The sequence below is a fragment of the Sus scrofa genome, chromosome 1, assembly GCF_000003025.6.
Source record: "Sus scrofa isolate TJ Tabasco breed Duroc chromosome 1, Sscrofa11.1, whole genome shotgun sequence".
NCBI classification, from domain to species: domain Eukaryota; kingdom Metazoa; phylum Chordata; class Mammalia; order Artiodactyla; family Suidae; genus Sus; species Sus scrofa.
Window position 1 is genome coordinate 237037849 of NC_010443.5, and position 16358 is coordinate 237054206.

At 42.7% G+C, this 16358-nt stretch overlaps 1 protein-coding gene across 4 annotated transcripts in view; it reads right to left on the minus strand.

Moving 5' to 3' along the window:
- Nucleotides 1-16358, minus strand: part of GNE (glucosamine (UDP-N-acetyl)-2-epimerase/N-acetylmannosamine kinase) — a 67066-nt gene that overhangs the window by 39095 nt on the left and 11613 nt on the right. For 2 of the 4 annotated variants that reach the window (XM_021083996.1, XM_021083984.1), the window contains exon 2: nt 6344-6549. In XM_021083996.1, the coding sequence (XP_020939655.1) occupies nt 6344-6549 (206 nt within the window). The other 2 variants (XM_021083990.1, XM_021083986.1) reach the window with 2 other exon arrangements.

A 16358-nucleotide genomic window follows, 5' to 3' on the forward strand; every position in this document is an offset into this window, starting at 1 on the left:
TAACATGCTAAATGCTGGCAAGGAGGTGAAGCAACAGCAACTGTCATTCACTGCTGGGGGGTTTACAAAATGATACAGCCAACATGTGGAATGGATAAGCAATGAGGTCCTACTATATAGCACAGGAAACTATATCCAGTCTCTTGGGATGGACCATTATGGAAGATAATATAAGACAGAGAATACACACACACACACGTGTGTGTGTGACTGGGTCACTTTGCTGTACAGCAGAAATTGGCATGGCATTGTAAATCAACTATACTTCAATTAAAAAAAAAAACAGTCACATTGGAAGACAGTTTGGCAGTATCCTGCAAAACTAAACATACTTTTACCACATAATCCAGCAATTATGCTCCTTCTTTTTTCTTAAAGAAGCTGAAAACCTATGTGACACACAAATCTGCAAAATGGATGTTTACAGCAGCTTTATTCACAACTGCCAAGACTTGGAAGCAATTAAAATATCCTTCAGGTCTATGGCCATGCCATCCTGAACGCATCCAATCTCGTCTAAAGTATCCTTTGGTAAGTGAACAGATAAATAAACTATCCTATGCCCGCACAATGGACTATTATTCTGCACTTCAAGCTATGAAAATAGATGAAGGGAACTTAAATGCATACTACTAAATGAAAAGAGGAAATCTGAAGAGGCTACATACTACATGATTCCAACCGACATTCTGGAAAAGGCAAAAATCCATGGAAATGATGGAAAGGGTGAAAAGATCAGTGATGGCCAGGGTTTGTGGGGGAGAGGAGGGGATGAGTAGCTTGAAGAGAGTGGGGCAGGGGGCAGGGAAATGACTTTGTGATACTAAAATGATAAATGCATATCATTATACATGCACCCAAACCCAGAGAACTTACGCCACCAAGTTGAACCCTAACGTAAACTATGGACTTTGGGTGACAATGTATGAATGTAGGTTTGTCAACTATAAACAAAAATGTCTCACTGCGGCGTGGGAGGTGATATTGATAATGGGGATGTGTGGGGAGAGAGGGGTATATGGGAAACTCCTGTATCATCTGCTCAATTTTCCTGCTAGACCTAAAACTGTTTTAAAGAATAAAGTCTACTCTTTCAAATGCATTCTCTTTTATATATATATCCATGTATGTTACCATGTCTAGTCACTTCTACCTGTAGATCTAGCTTCCCCACAGGTATCATTCCTCTTTAGTTTGCAAAATTTGCCTCTGCCTTTTTTGGAGTGCATAGGCTGGTGATAATTTGCTTAGCTGTTTTCTGAATATAGCTGCAACTTTATTTTGTCTTTTTTTTTTTTTTTTGGTCTTTTTGCCTTTTCTAGGGCTGCTCCCACGGCATATAGAGGTTCCCAGGCTAGCGGTTGAATTGGAGCTGTAGCCGCCAACCTACGCCAGAGCCACAGCAACATGGGATCCGAGCCACGTCTGCAACCTACACCACAGCTCATGGCAACGCCGGATCCTTAACCCACTGAGCAAGGCCAGGGACCGAACCCGCAACCTCATGGTTCCTAGTCGGATTCGTTAACCACTGTGCCAGGACGGGAACTCCTGCAACTTTATTTTGAAAAATAATTATACTGAATTAAAAACTCTGGGTTACCAGGTCCCCCCCCCCGCCCCCTTTTGAGCGCATGAAATATGTTCCATTGTCTTCTGGTCTTCACTGTGTCAAGGAGTCAGTTATAACATATCACTGTTCCCCTGGAAGAAATGTAATTTTTGTCTTGGTGCTATCATGATTTTCTTGTTTTCGGCAAATTGCCTATGCTATGTCTTGACCATGTGAATCTCTCAGGAACCAGAATTAGAATCCCCCCAGAAGAGGATCTCAAACACCAAAACGCTTTATCCCATAACACCAAGTAGACTTGAAGTATTTGCCAAGGCCTGATTTAAAATAAAATACTGAGCTTATTTCTAAATTAAATTCCATAATAGACAAAGATGTCTTAAGTATTTAGTTTGAACTGCTGCCCAACGTGAACATTTAAAAAAAAAAAACCATGGGACTGTAACAAAACCAGGCCATCAATATATTCTCTGAATGAAATTAGACTTGATCCAGTGCATTTATCTTAAGTCCCCAAACTGACCCTCTTCACAGCAGTAGGGGTTTCAGGGTACTCATAACCACCACACCTGATTATCTCATTAATCTTTTTTTTTTTTTTTTTGCTTTTGCTTTTTAGGGCTGCACCCATGACATATGGAGGTTCCCAGGCTAGGGGTCTAATCGGAGCTGTAGCCACCAGCCTACACCATAGCCACACCAGATCTGAGCCACGTCTGCGACCTACACCACGGCTCACCTCAATGCCAGATCCTTAACCCACTGAGTGAAGCCAGGGCTCACATGTAATGAGCACAGGGCTCTGTGTTAAATACTGTGTGTGTGGGGATGGGTCGGGAGGGAAGAAGGTTATTTACATTTATACGCACACACACAGAGACAGTACAGCAGAGTTGGTGTGTATGACTTTAAAATTCTCGAGCAAGGAGTTCCCATCGTGGCGCAGTGGTTAACAAATCCGACTAGGAACCATGAGGTTGCAGGTTCCATCCCTGGCCTCACTCAGTGGGTTGAGGATCTGGCGTTGCCGTGAGCTGTGGTGTAGGTCGCAGACCTGGCTCAGATCCTGCACTGCTGTGGCTGTGGTGTAAGCTGGAAGCTGTAGGTTTAATTAGACCCCTAGCCTGCAAACCTCCATATATCACAGGTGCGCCCCTAGAAAAGACCAAAAAAAAAAAAAAAAAAAAAAACTCAAGCAAGATGCAAACTGTTGCCTTTGGAATGGATAAGCAATGAGATCCTGCTGTAGAACACTGGGAACTAAATCTAGTCCCTTATGATGGAGCATGATAATGCGAGATAAAGCATGTATATTATGTATGTGTGACTGGGTCACCTTGCTGTACAGTAGAAAACTGACAGAACACTGTAAACCAGCTATGATGGAAAAGACAAAAAATTTTTAAATAATAATAATAAATAAAATTCTCAAGCACTCCTCAAGTGCCAAGTCATAGAGCCATAAAGTGATGTGCAATTTTGCTAAGCGTGAATTTGAATCCCATCTATTTGAGGTTACTGTTAATAGGGGAGCAGGTCACTTAACTCACAATTAAGCCAACTCTACAGACTAAAATACAGCACTGTTTCCATCATTTTCTTCACGTTTTTTTTTGTGGGGGAATACTATAGAGCAAGGTTTCTCGGTGTCAGCACTATTGACACTTTAGGCCAGATAGATCTTTGTTGAGGAGGGCTGACCTATGTATTGTAGGATGCTTAGAAACAGTCCTAGCCTCTTTGAAAAAATGTGCTGAGTAAATAAATGAACCAATGAATTTCTAAATAGTCTATGTTATTTATTTGATTTTTTGCCCAATTCTTTTTTTTTTTTTTTTTTTTTTGTCTTTTTGCCTTTTCTAGGGCTGCTCCCGCAGCATATGGAGATTCCCAGGCTAGAGGTCTAATAGGAGCTATAGCCACTGGCCTGCGCCACAGCCACACCAGATCCAAGCCGCATCTGTGACCTACACCACAGCTCACGGCAAGGCCGGATCCTTAACCGACTGAGCAAGGCCAGGGACGGAACCCGCATCCTCATGGTTCCTAGTCAGATTCGTTAACCACTGAGCCACGACGGGAACTCCAATGCCCAATTCTTAAGAGCATAAAAATGCTGTGTTTTTTTTAAAATACAACTTGTTGAAATAGAAAGGTAGCTTATTGTTTCTGTTGGTTTAATGTTTTCTTAAATAATAAATTCACATGGTTTAGAACTACAGGAGCTCCTGTCATGGCTCAGCAGTAATGCACTCAGCTAGGATCCGTGAGGATGTGGGTTTGATCCTTGGCCTTGCTCAGTGCGCTAAGGATCCAGCGTTGTCATAAGCTGTCGTGTAGACTGAAGATGCTGCTCAGATCTGGCGTTGTTGTGGCTCTGGCATAGGCCAGCGGCTACAGCTCCGATTTGACCCCTAGCCTGGGAACCTCCATACGCCGAGGGAGCAGCCCTAGAAAAGACAAAAAAAAAAAAAAAAAAATCTGTGAACTTATCATACTAAGTGAAGTAAGTCAGAGAAAGACAAATATCATATGATATCACTTGGATGTGGAATCTAATAAAAAATGATACCAAAGAATTTATTTATAAAACAGAAACAAACTCACAGATTTTGAAATCAAGTTTAGGGTCACCAAAAGGGAAAGCATGGAGGGGAGAGATAAATTGGGAGGATGGGATTGATACATATACACCACTGTATATAAAATAGATAAGTAACAAGGACCTATTGTATAGCTCAGGGAGAGCTACTCAATGTTCTGTAATAGCCTATATGGGAAAAAAGAATGGATATATGTATAACTGGTTCACTTTGCTGTAAACCTGAAGCTAAAACAACATTGTAAATCAACTATACCCCAATAAAATTTCTTTTAAAAAAATTCTGCAGTATCCTGAAGTTTCTTCTCTATTCTTTAAGTACTTTCTTAGAGCAATTTGCTAAATTGGTTTTTAGAGGCAAGTTTTCACTTTTGCTATTGTTATTATCTTATTTGTATTTATGTTTTTGCTTTTTTTTTTTTTTTTTTTTTTTTTTTAGGACTACACCCAAGTCATTTGGAGGTTCCTAAGGCTAGGGGTCTAACTGGAGCTACGGCTGCCGGCCTATGCCACAGCAACGCCAGATCCGAGCCACATGTGCAACCTATATCAGATCCTTAACCCACTAAGGATCCAGACCCACTAAGCAACACCAGATCCGTAACCCACCGAGGGAGGCCGGAGATCGAACCCACGACCTCACAGTTCCTAGTCGGATTTGTTTCCACTGCACCACGACGGGAAGTCCATTATCTTATTTTTATTTATTTATTTATTTATTTTTAATTAATTTTTTTTTTTTGTCTTTTGTCTTTTTGTTGTTGTTGTTGTTGTTGCTACTTCTTGGGCCGCTCCCGCGGCATATGGAGGTTCCCAGGCTAGGGGTTGAATCGGAGCTGTAGCCACCGGCCTACGCCAGAGCCATAGCAACGAGGGATCCGAGCCGCGTCTGCAACCTACATCACAGCTCACGGCAACGCCGAATCGTTAACCCACTGAGCAAGGGCAGGGACCGAACCCGCAACCTCATGGTTCCTAGTCGGATTCGTTCACCACTGCGCCACGACAGGAACTCCCCATTATCTTATTTTTAAAGGACAGTCTGAAAAAGATTATTTTACTTTATTTATTTGTCTTTTTTTTTTTTTTTTTTTTTTTTTTTTGCCTTTTCTTAGGGCCACTCCCTCGGCATATGGAGGTTCCCAGGCTAGGGGTCTAATCAGAGCTGTAGCCAACAGCCTACACCAGAGCCACAGCAATGTGGGATCTGAGCCACGTCTGCAACCTACACCACAGCTCACAGCAACACCGGATCCTTAACCCACTGATTGAGGCCAGGGATCGAACCCACAACCTCATGGTTCCTAGTCGGATTTGTTAACCACTGAGCCACAACAGGAACTCCTAGATTATTTTACTTTAATACAAGCTTCTTTCATATATATATATATATATACATATATACAGATACATATATACATATATACATATATCTTTCATATATATATATATATATACATATATATATATATATATTTTTTTTTTTTTACCATCTTTGGAGGCTGCATTAATGTCATCAAGCCACAAGGGTGCACTAAATGCCACTTGATTACATAGAACAAAATGAATGTTCATCTTTGGTTTATAGATCCTGCTCCCTCAAAGATCTCCCAAGTTTTGTTTTTCATATTTTAGACTGTGATCCATAACAAATCTAATGTCACCAAAGTAAGTACCAATGGTAATGGTAATATAAAATTCTACTTAACTTGTAGATCAATTAGATTTTAAAAATCTTATTCCATATCTACTGCTTTATTTGCAGTAGTAATTCTTATTACCATTAATGCAGAAGTACCATTAGAACTCACAAAACAGGTTGCATAGACTCACATTAGAGTTACACAATTTCTCTTTATAAATGCCATTTCTGAAATGAATAGCAAATAATAGTAATAGTAGCTGTAATTTACCAAGCATCTATTAGGCAGCATTACTGCATAGATAATTATAAAACTGTCTCTATTCTTCATAACCTACAACACAAGTTTTCACTCCAACTGAGCAACCTGAGGCTCAAAGAGGCTGGGCAGCTTCACCAAGGCCAATACATAAACTAAGTGGTAAAACTGGGATTTGAAGCTGGTCCGTGTGGCTCCAAGATCCATGTTCTCTCCAGTACCTTATGTTGCAGTGAAGAATATCATAAGAAAAAGCTTTCATCTTACCCATAGTCATCTATCAGGTGAGAGCCGAGTACCACCACGTCAAGTTCAAAGAACTCAGGTTCCATTTTAATGCCAAACATGATTGGGGCAAGTTTAGAATAATCAGCACGGTTGCAAGTAGCCACACAAACCCGAAGCTTTCGGTTATTCTCCTTCTTTTCCATGATTTGTGTTTTCCTTTTTGAGAGGTTCTCAAAATAGAGTTCCTAAAGGTGGAAAAATAAAAATTATTTATAATCAGAACAACAGATCCTAAATATAAACATAAAATTTTGCAGTTTTAAGTCCTCAGTTAAGTCCTTAGTTTTAAGTCCTATAGTTAATCATTTACCAAAATGATTTCTTAAACCTTTTTCTACACTCACTTCTGTATGATATACCCATATCAAGTTATAAAATTCCAGTAGACCAACTATGACTCCAACCCTTTCTCTGACATTTTAAGAAAATATACTGTTACAAAGCTACAGTCATCACAACAGTACAATATTGACACAAAAACAGAAATATAGTAAAAAGACAAAAAAAAAAACAAAGAAAAAAGAAAAAAGAAAGATTGGAGTTCTGTCGTGGCTCAGTGGTTAACGAATCCGACTAGGAACCATGAGGTTGGGGGTTCAATCCCTGGCCTTGCTCAGTGGGTTAAGGCTCTGTTAGCTGTGGTGTGCCATGAGCTGTGGTGTAGGCTGCAGATGCGGCTCAGATCCTGCGTGGCTGTGCTGTGGCGTAGGCCGGCGGCTACAGCTCTGTTGGACCCCTGGCCTGGGAACCTCCATGTGCCGTGGGTGCGGCCCTAAAAAAAGACACACACACACACAAAACCAACTGAAAAATGAGCTGAAAACCTAAACATACATTTCTCCAAAGAAGACATACAGATGGCCAAAAAACATATGAAAAGATGCTCAACATCACTCATTAGAGAAATGCAAATCAAAACTACAATGAGGTATCACCTCACAGCATCATCAAAAAGTCTATGAGCAATAAATGCTGGAGAGGGTGTGGAGAAAAGGGGGCCCTCCTACACTGTTGGTGGGAATGCAAATTGGTGCAATCACTATGGAGGACAGAAAGGATGTTCTTTAAAAACTAAATATAGAACTACCATACGATCCAGCAATCCCACTCTTAGGCACGTATCCAGAGAAAACCATAATTCAAAATATATATGCACCCCAGTGCTCACTGCAGCACTATTTACAACAGCCAAGACATGGGAGCAAACTACATGTCCATCAACAGAAGACTGGATAAAGAAGATGTGGTCCATATCTACAAGAGAATATTACTCAGCCATAAAAAAGCATGAAACAATGCCATCTGCAGCAACATGCATGGCCCTAGAAATTACCATACTAAGTGAAGAAAAGCAGAGAAAGACAAATATCATATGAAATCACTAAATGTGGCATCTAATAGAAATGATACAACAGAACTCACAAAACAGAAAGACTCAGATTGTGAAACCAAATTTATGGTTACCAAAGGGGAAATGTGGGGAGCAATAAATTAGGGGGTTTGGATTGGTAATATATACACTACTATATATCAAATAGGTAACAGGGGCCTACTATATAGCACTGGGAAATTTACTCAGTGCTGTGTAATAACCCACATGGGAAAAGAATCTGAAAAGGAATGAGCAATATAGATATACATTTAACTGATTTACCTTGTGGTACTCCTGAAATTAACACAATTTTGTAAAGTCAGCTATATTCCAATAAAGTTTTCTTTCTTTCTTTCTTTTTACTTTTTAGGGTTGCACCTGCTGCACATCGAAGGTCTCAGGCTAGGGGTCTAATGGGAGCTACAGCTGCCAGCTTATGCCACAGCCACAGCCACGCCAGATCCGAGCCTCATCTGCCGTCTACACCACAGCTCACAGCAATGCCAGATCCCCAACCCGCTGAGTGAGGCCAGGGATTGAACCCACAACTTCATGGTTCCTAGTTGGATTTGTTTCTACTGCGCCAAAACGGGAACTCTTTGTTTGTCTGTTTTTGTTTTTTTTTTTTGTTTTTTTGGTTTTTTGTTTTTGTCTTTTTGCCATTTCTTGGGCCGCTCCTGCGGCATATGGAGGTTCCCGGGCTAGGGGTCGAATCGGAGCTGTAGCTGCCAGCCTACACCAGAGCCACAGCAACGTGGGATCCGAGCCAGGTCTGCGACCTACACCACAGCTCACGGCAACGCCAGAGCCTTGACCCACTGAGCAAGGGCAGGGATCGAACCCGCAACCTCATGGTTCCTAGTCGGATTCATTAACCACTGCGCCACGACGGGAACTTCCTGTTTGTCTGTTTGTTTGCTTCATCCTTTAAAATTCAGACTAAGGGTCACCTCTTCAGGAAAGCCTTCGCACAGACCTCAGCTCATCTTCACCCCAGTTGCTGCCTACCTCTGAGCACTATGGCCCTACCACAAACATGTACACTCTTGCTCAATGACACTGCCCACCCACCCCCTTGCCATTCTACACCCTCCATTCAAAAAGTAAAAGGGACAAGGGATAAGAGCTATGCTTTCTGGAGCTTTTTAAACTTCTTTTCATCCATGTAAAATTTCTCTTCATGGACTGATCTCAATGCTTATGTCTCAGGAGGTGTGCTAACATTTAGAATTTTCAATCACGAATCCAGAGAAGCTTAAGCAAGGATGCCAAAAAAAAAGGGAAGCTCAGAAAACTCAGTGGAAATCCCATTAGTAGCCTTCTGCTATTGACACTTCATCTCTCTTAGGCTAGAGCATCTGGAAGCACACCAACTGCCCATCAATAGGCTGATTCAGAATTTATAATCTCCAGTGAGAGCTAATCCTACCCAACAGAAAGCATTTATAAGATAATGAAATGAGCATTCTGCCAAGGGAGTTGTATTTCTACAATCCAACCACTACCTAGTCATCAGACAAAAATATTTTTCCAAAAATGGTTGTCCTAAGCCTTCTAGCACATAAACTTTCACTCATCATTAAATTTGAGCTGAATAAATTTTTGGTGGTATTTAATTTTGCTGGACAAGGCAAAGCAATTCATTTATGGTGGGCAAATTTGTTGGAGTTTTTGGTTCATTTCTTGTGCTTTCTAGGGCCACACCCATGGCATGTGTAAGTTCCCGGGCTAGGAGTCGAATCAGAGCTACAGCTACTCGCCTACACTACAGCCACAGCAACACTGGATCCGAACAACATCTGTGACCTACACCACAGCTCTCGGCAACTCTGGATCCTTAACCCACTGAGCAAGGCCAGGGATCAAATACATCCTCATGGATACTAGTCAGGGTTCATGTCCACTGATCCACAACAGGAATTCCCTATATTTATTTTTAAAAGAACAATAAACTTTCCATCTGGCAATACTAAAATGCTTAGCATTTACAAGGTAACTCAACAGATTTTTCTACCATAACTGAAAGTAAGGTAGCCAGATATACACACTATGAAAAGTACAACAATGTACTAAGGACGAAGTATAAAGGAAAAAAATTAAATCTTAATGATACCACTAAAATCCTTTTTTAAGGGGAGAATTTTTAAAAAATAATTTTAATTTAATTAACTTATTTTTTGATTAGGTAGTACATTCCCGTGGCTTAAAACTGAGAATCATCATGAGACTGTTGAGCAAAAAGTCTTCTCATCTGTTCCAGAAAAGTAGTTCTTTTCCCTGGAGGCTTAGAGTTAATTTCTTATCTATCCTTCCATAAACTATGCGTAATAAATAAATGCACATATATTTCTTCACATATATAAATACAAATATATTTTATACATATAGTATTATGCAATTAGTAATATAATCTATAAGCTGTTGTGCATACTTTGATTTTTAAACTGCCCTTAATTATGTTTCTTAATTAAGTGGGAAAATGGGAAAGTTTAAAGGCATTAGAGATATCAGGAGTTCCCATTGTGGCACAGTGGAAATGAATCCAACTAGTAACCAGGAGGTTGCAGGTTCGATCCCTGGCCTTGCTCAGTGGGTTAAGGATCCGGCGTTGCCATGGGCTCTGGTGTAGGTCACAGACGTGTCTCAGATCCTGTGTTGCTGTGGCTGTGGCCAGCAGCTGTAGCTCCGATTGGACCCCTAGCCTGGGAACCTCCATATGCCATGGGTGTGGCCCTGAAAAGCAAAAAAAAAAAAAAAAAAAAAAAAAAGCTATTACACAGTTTTTTTCGGTTTTGGGGGTTTTTTTTTGTCTTTTTGCCTTTTCCAGGGCTGCTTCCGTGACATATGGAGGTTCCCAGGCTAGGGGTCTAATCAGAGCTGTAGCCGCCGGCCTACGCCACAGCCATAGCAACTCGGGATCTGAACCACATCTGCCATCTACACCACAGCTCACAGCAATGCCAGATCCTTAACCCACTGAGCGAGGCCAGGGATTGAACCCACAATCTCATAGTTCCCAGTCGGATATGTTAACCACTGTGCCACGACGGGAACTCCAAAAGCGTAGTTTTGAAAACTGCTAGCCACAACTTTTCAAATACATGTAGGATTATGAGAACCCTGAAAGTAAAAACGGCCAATGGCACAATTGTTGAGAATCGAATCTGTGTGGAGCGCTGTGAAGAAAACTTAGAGACGTGGAGCGAAGACCTTACCTCTGATTTTTATAAACTTACAATCTAATACATGACACCAGGCTACATAATAGATCTTTGCCAGTTCACTTTCCCAAAGAGAAGCACTGCAAGCAGCATAATTTTTTTCTTCAGCCCTGTATACACTATTATTTGTTCTGGACAAAATGTCATGCCCAAAGATCCCTTTTTATACCAAACTGTGACCAGAGTGTCCATGAGCAGTAAGGAATGAATAAATGTGACCCATAGACTTAACTATAATAGGAGGGTTTCAGTTGCACAAAGAGCAACGTAAAACAAGATAAAAATATTTATTTACACAGTGGAATCCTGGTCAGCAACAAAAAATGGAATGTCTCAAGGTATCAATATTGTTAAATCTAGGAGTCTCTTGGTGGCTTAGCAGCTTAAGGATCCAGTGTTGTCACTCCTGTGCAGGTTTGACCCCTGACCCAGGGACTTCCAAGTGCTGTGGGTGTGGCAAATATAGATAGATCAATCGATCTCAAAAAACATGTTAGAGGCAAACAGAAAATTCTAAAAAGTTAGATACAAAAGGGCACCATTTAAAAATATGTAATACATGGAGTTCCCATCATGGCTCAGGGGAAACACATCTGACTAGTATCCATGAGGTCGCAGGTTCGATCCCTGGTCTCGCTCAGTGGGTTAAAGATCCAGTGTTGCCTTGAACTGCAGTGCAGGTCACAGATGCAGCTCGGATCTGACATTGTTGTGGCTGTGGTGCAGGCCGGCGGCTACAGCTCTGATTCAACCTCCAGCTTTGGAACTTCCATACGCCGCGGGTACACGGCTAAAAGGCAAAAAAAAAAAAAAAAAAAAAAAAAAAAAAAAAGTAAAACATTACTATATGCTGTTTATTGATCTATAGCAAAATTACACATCAACTCAGGAAAGCAGTTAGCTGTGAAGGAGGAGGGAAAGGAAAGGAAAAGGGAGCTTAAAGAATTTTTGTTCTCTATACAAACTTTTTTTTTTTTTTTGCTTTTTAGGGCTGCACCTGCGGCATATGGAGGTTCCCAAGCTGGGGGCCGAATTGCAGCTGTAGCTGCCAGCCTACGCTAGAGCCACAGCAACTCCAGATCCAAGCCACGTCTGCGACCTACACCACAGCTCATGTCAACGCCGGATCCTTAACCCACTGAGAGAGCCCAGGGATCGAACCCACACCCTCATGGATACTAGTCGGGTTCGTTAACCACCGAGCCCCAAGAGGAACTTCCCAAACATTTATTTTTTTTAAATCACAAAGTAGAGCTCTGAAATAAATACAGTAACATGTTATCATACGTTAAATCTTGATAATTGGTAGAGGGTGTCATATTGTCTTCTGTCCTTTTCAGTATACTTGAAATATTAAAAACAAGAAATCTTTGTCCCTGAAGATGCACTATCCACAGACCTTAAAGACTAAAGCTCAGGAAGCAGGTGGAATTGGATATTTACATCCATTTCACTCAATTCCTTAATAGTAACCAGAGCTACTAAAACAAAGATACCAAAAAAGAAAAAAAAAAAAAAAAGCCTTCACTTTGAAGCCTTCACTTTGAACTCACAGGCAAACTCTGAGAAACCTGCAATCTCTCAACCCATCACTAAACATTATAAATATTGACAAAAGGTAAGTGACCTTTTCCAGAAAAATTAACTCCTACTCAACTATGGAAAAAGACGAACACCTGGCTCCAGCAGGCTCTGAGCAGAAGAAACCATCACAGTCATTAGCTGCCAAGCACTGTGTTAAAAGCTTAACAAGCATTAACGCATTTCATCCTCACAGCCCTAGCCTATAAGTCCTATTTTATAGATGGGCACACTGAGGTACAGTGAAACCCAATTTACTTGCCCCGAATCACAGTTAACTGCCAGAACCGAACACCCAATCAGCATTCAGGATAGCATGTATATCCAGTGTTTGCCTGTGTCTGTTCATTTCATAAACACCCATGACTGAGAACCTTCCTTGTGCCTGGAACTGCCAGGCACCATGGGAATAAATGAAACATGCGATGTATCACACTTCCTTCAGTGCAGAGGGGATGAGACGCACAGGAATAAGCAGGGAGCCATATAAAACGATCTGAAGTCCAGAACCCTATCTTGAGCTATACTCCGGGGTGACTTCTTCCAGAGCTTGCATAGTCAGGTTAACCAATTCTCTCCAAATGCTACTCTGTACCCCACCCCTCTTCTCCATCAGTATTCCAAAGAATACTTTCTCGTGCTCTTACAATTACACAAGAGTGCTCAAGATTGGGGGTAAAAACAAACGCCTACCAAACTTCCAAGGAAACTCAGAATACTCAAAGTTGGGCGCAGACCCTCAAGATCATCTTTAAATCCAATGCTTTACACCCCAGGGCCACTTGCCTGCCTTGGAGCTCTCTGCGCTCTCCTGCCCACCCCCGCCTCGGGATGCTCGCTATCTTTCAGGACAGCGGGTAGGGATGGAAGGCAACCCGACCTCCCTCTTAACACCCCGCGCCCCAACTTCCCGGCTATTCCCCCGGGGTCCGCACTCAACCTCTCTGTGCCACCTGCCAAAGGCAGAGCCCACATCTGGACTAAAGAGCGGCCCTGGCGTGCAGGCCCGCGGGAGCCGGGGCGAGCTCTGGGCGGGCCACAGAGCTGAGGCCTCAGGATCGGGGCCGGGAGACTGCGCTCCACGAGCCCGCCTCCTCCACCCCGAGTGCCCAGCTGGCGCGCGGTTCTCACCAGACGCCGGTCCACCGCTCCTCCCGCGCCGCCGCTGCCTCCACCGGGCCTCACGGGCGAGAGCCGAGTGTCACGCCGGAAAGCAGGTCGGCGCGAGCCCGCCCCCTCGGCTTCCGCCACTCGGCCCCGCAGGCGATGACGCGCTCGACCCCCACCCCGCACTCCCCCTTCGCCCCGCTCGCGCTGCACACCCACCGAGCGCCAAATCGCCGACCGCGCCTTACGTGAGCGGGGAGGATTTCCGCGATTGGCTGTGCCAGGAGGCCGGGCCGGGGCGGGGCGGTGCTTTCCTTGATCGTGGCATAGCCGTGGGCTGCCCGCTCGAGTGCCCGCCCCGGAGCCACTCCTCCGCTTGCCAACCGAGTGCTTGGAACCCAAACGCCCAACGGGCTGGTTGTTTTGGCTTTGCGTCAGAGGTGCAGTTTCTTTCGCCTTCCATTCTCCCAGTCATTGCATTGGCATGACCAAAACACTTCGCTCGTGTTGCCGTCCATCCAGGGCCCTTTCGAGAGTAAAGCCGTGCCACTCCAGAACGGTGTCTGCCAGAAGGTTCTGTGGAGTGCTGATGATGACCAAGGCAAGGCCGAAACCAGCTGATCCTCAGACTGAGGTCAGCCTCCGCCTCCCGGGCGGGGGAACTCCCCACCCCCTGCCTACCTGCCCTAGAGACTTGCAGAGAGGAACATTGCAGTGGCAGGAAAAGGCTCAAAGGACTCCCGATGAAGACTTTCTAATGATGTTTTCAGATGTCTTAGTTGCCGTTGATAAGAAGTTTGAATTGGCGGTTTAAAACATTAAAACTCTTTTCACACCCATTAAATTAGCCTGGGTGAAACTGTTTTAAACAATCTAACAATTCATTGAAGGTTCTTGCTATGAAGTGAATTTCAAGTCCAATCAAACTTTTGCACTGGATGTATTTCCATTAATGATGTTCTAATTTACAAAATACATGTGAACTCATGAACTGTTAGTTCTCCTGCAGCTAGCCTGGAGCCACCAAAACGTCGCATCAGCTATAAAAAAGACATTAATGGGTTTCCTGCAAGGAAGTGCCGGCGGATTTCTTTTTCAAATATCACTTTGGCTACTCTGTGGAGGATGAATTGGGTGGGAGTCAAGAGTGGTGGCAGTGAAAAACAAGTATCTGAAAGGATACACCCCCCCACACCCCAAGCCAACCAACCAACCAACCAACCAAAAACCCTAGTACCACTAACTGCATCAGGCAGGGCTGGGAGGAGACAGACTTTTCACTGAATTCCTTTTTATAATATCTTTTGTATTGTATAGTATATGCACACATCCCATAGTAAAAAGAATAAAATAAAATTAATTGTAAAAAATGGTGGCAGTGGAATTCAGTTGAAGTGGATGGCTATGATATTTAGTTTGGAAGTAGAACTGATGAAACTTAATTATGGATTACGTATGAGAGGATGTCAGAGAAAAGGAGGGAAACCAGGTTGACTTCCAGATGTCTGGCATTAATAATTGGTTGATTGGTGCCATTTACCAAGATGAGAAAAGCTGGTGGAGTGACCAGGTTTGGGGAGTTAATAGTAAAGTTTTAATTTGTAATATGTTAGGGTTGAGATCCCTATGAGACAGTCACATGAAGCTGTCAAATAGGCAATAAGATATCTGGACACAGATTCATGGTGTATTAGTTTCCTATTGCTGCTGTAACAAATTACATAAAACTTAGTAGCTTAAGGAGTTTCCGCTGTGGCTCAGCAGGTTACAAACCCAACGTAGTGTGCATGAGGATGAAGGTTCAATCTGTGGCTTCCTTCAGTGGGTTAAAGATCCATTGTTGCTTCGGGCTGCAGCATAGGTCACAGATGTAGCTTAGGTCCGGTGCTGCTGTGGCTGTGGCATAGGCCAGCAGCTGCAGCTCCAACTCGACCCATAGCCTGGGAACTTCCATATACTGCAGGCATGGCTGTAAAAAGGGGGAAAAAAAATAGTGGCTTAAAAACACAATTGTATTCCAGTCCTGGAGGTTAGGAGTCTGAAATGGGTTTTGAGGAGCTAAAATCCAAGAAGCAGTATAGGTATCATCACAAGAAAAAAAAATTTGATTATGTGTGGTGAGGGATGTTAACTAGATTTTTTGTGATGATTATTTCACAAGATATATATGTGTCGGATCCATGCAGTACACACCTGAACCGAATATAATGTTATATATCAAATATATCTCAATTTTTAAAAAAGGTATCAGTAGGTTTATCTTCCTTAGGCTGCAGGGGAGAATCTGCTTTCTTGCCTTTTCCAGCTTCCAGGGGCGGCCCCCATTCTTTGGCTTATGGCCTCTCTGACATCTGCTACCCTTGTCATATCTCCTCCTCTGACTGTCCTGACTCCCTCTTTCACATAAAATAGACCCTTATGATTACACTGGATTCATTCTGTCCAGGATAATTTTCCCATCTCAAAAAATCCTCAGTTCAGTCACATGTGCAAAATCTCTTTGGGTATGTAAGGAAACATAGTCACAAGTTCTGGGGATTAGGATGTGGCTATCTTTGGGAAGCTATTATTTTGCCTACCACAAGTGATACTGAAAGTCCAGAAGATGTTCCAGATGGGAATATAAAGGTACATGCCATACCACCAAACATCCAGAATTGAACATTAATTTTTTTCCCTTGAAAGTAGGAATCTGTCATTGCCTTGAGCTGTG